The following is a 1,961-nucleotide window of genomic DNA, read 5'->3' on the forward strand; positions in this document are numbered from 1 at the left end:
ATTTGTTTGTTCATTTAGTGACCTCCTATGGTAGTTGTCCATCGTAATAAGTTCACATGCCTGAACCACCTAATTGTGCCCTCCTTTTTCATTCATTCAATAAAGCCATACCAGCTATGTGGTCAACACAGCCTTCTTTTTTTAACCTTATTATTTACCTCCTACAGCACGGTTCACAAGAGTAGATGTAGAAATAATCATTAAAAATGTCTGCAAGCTTCAAGAACCCAAAGGGTTGACTTACCAAATACAAAAAGGAACAGAGAAACCATGCTGTTTTACTCTTGTGTAATAAGAAAAAAATGTAAGTTTTACAGGACCGGTTCTCTCATGAAGCAGGGTGAAACATTTGCATCAGGTGCAGAGATTACAGGGACAGCATATCTGTATTGTGTTTACACTAACATCATGCAGTGAGAGTAGGAGGGGGGGCAGAAGAGCTAGAAGAAGAGGTCATCATTGGGGAAAATCAGCTTGTTGTGCTGTGTGAAGTGTCCGACAGTAAGTGAGAAGGAGGGAGGCAGGAAAGCATCAGTGTTTTATTTTACTTGCACAGCAGAAGGGAGGAGGTGGCACTGCTGTCCTGACTGAGGAGGAATGGAGCTGCTGAGGGTTAACAGTTTGTTGCAGAGTCTAGAATCGGCCCTGCAGATACCTTCACATTTCATGACCTAATAAAAATTAGAGACAAACAATGAGGAAAATAAACTGGTAGACATTTCCTTTCAGGGTTTTTCTTTACCACTCTTACAAGCTTCTATCAAATAATTATCAACCATCAAAAATGCAACCTTCTCTTCAATGCCGCCTTAACATCTTCATTTTTTAGGCTGTAAATGATAGGATTTAATACTGGGACAATGGCTGTGTTAAACAAGGAGACCAACTTATTGTATTCAAAACTATCAACTGTCATGGGTCTTAAGTACTGGAGGCCTAAGGCGGTATACACAAGGATGACGACTGTAAGATGTGAGGAGCATGTGTAGAAGGCTTTACGTCTTCCATTGCTAGTGCGGATCTTTAATATTGTGGAAATAATAAAGACATAGGACAGAACTATGAGAAACAACAGACCAAAACCCTGTAGAAATGCTCCTTCAACATGTATTAATGTCTGCAGAATGGAGGTATCGCTGCAGGAAAGTTGCATGATAGGCATAGGATCACAGAAGAAATGGTTGATTACATTGGATGTGTAACAGGAATACCCAGTTAGTAAAACAGTGTGTGGAATAATTTCTATGAAACCCAGGATCCAGCAAACAGTGGACAGAAGACCAAAAACTTTATGGTTCATAATAACTGTGTATCGCAAAGGATTACAAATGGCGATATACCGATCATAGCTCATTGCGGTGATGAACAATGATTCATTACTAATGAAGCTTCCAAGGAAATATATCTGGGCCATGCAACTGATGTGTGAAATGCTGTGAATCCCTGTTAGACATATAAGAAGGATCTTGTGTAGAGCGACAGCCATGGAGCTCATATCAATAATGGAGAGGTTTACCAAGAAGAAATACATGGGAGTGTGGAGATGGTGATCCAAGCAGACCAAGAGAAGAATAGTCATGTTTCCACCAAGAGTAAGCATGTAAATTAGAAGAACTAGAAAGAAGATTGGAATCTGCAGCTCTGGATCATCTGAAATACCTTGGAGGATGAAAAATGTCACCATGGTCTGGTTTGTCAGTTCCATAAGAACAGACTTGCCTCTGATGTGGAGATTGGAACTTTTGTATATTAATCTTCTGTCTAACTTTTCTATTGTGATAAACCTTAATACAAAAATAAATAAATAAATAAAAATAATAATAATTAGTGATGCTCGAAAACCCTTATTCATGGATTTGACTTATTCAGCCGTGGTTAAAAAAAATATATCTGGAAATGCCGTGATTAGTTTGTGGATTTGAAATGGATTCATGAATTTGACCCGGATGTTTGCCGTGAAT

The 1,961-nt window shown here is 38.8% G+C and overlaps 1 protein-coding gene across 1 annotated transcript; it reads right to left on the bottom strand.

Moving 5' to 3' along the window:
• Positions 1 to 778: 778 nt before the first annotated feature.
• LOC137527329 (olfactory receptor 6C3-like) lies at positions 779 to 1,684 on the bottom strand. Its single transcript, XM_068247838.1, has one exon. The coding sequence runs from the start codon at positions 1,682 to 1,684 to the stop codon at positions 779 to 781; it is 906 nt and encodes a 301-aa protein (XP_068103939.1).
• Between the last annotated feature and the right edge of the window lie 277 nt (positions 1,685 to 1,961).

This window comes from Hyperolius riggenbachi, chromosome 8 (assembly GCF_040937935.1).
Source record: "Hyperolius riggenbachi isolate aHypRig1 chromosome 8, aHypRig1.pri, whole genome shotgun sequence".
In the NCBI taxonomy this organism is placed as follows: Eukaryota; Metazoa; Chordata; class Amphibia; order Anura; family Hyperoliidae; genus Hyperolius; species Hyperolius riggenbachi.

Bases quoted from the DNA above. Each gene is read 5' to 3' on its own strand.
- LOC137527329 (XM_068247838.1), bottom strand. From the start codon at position 1,684: ATGGTGACATTTTTCATCCTCCAAGGTATTTCAGATGATCCAGAGCTG.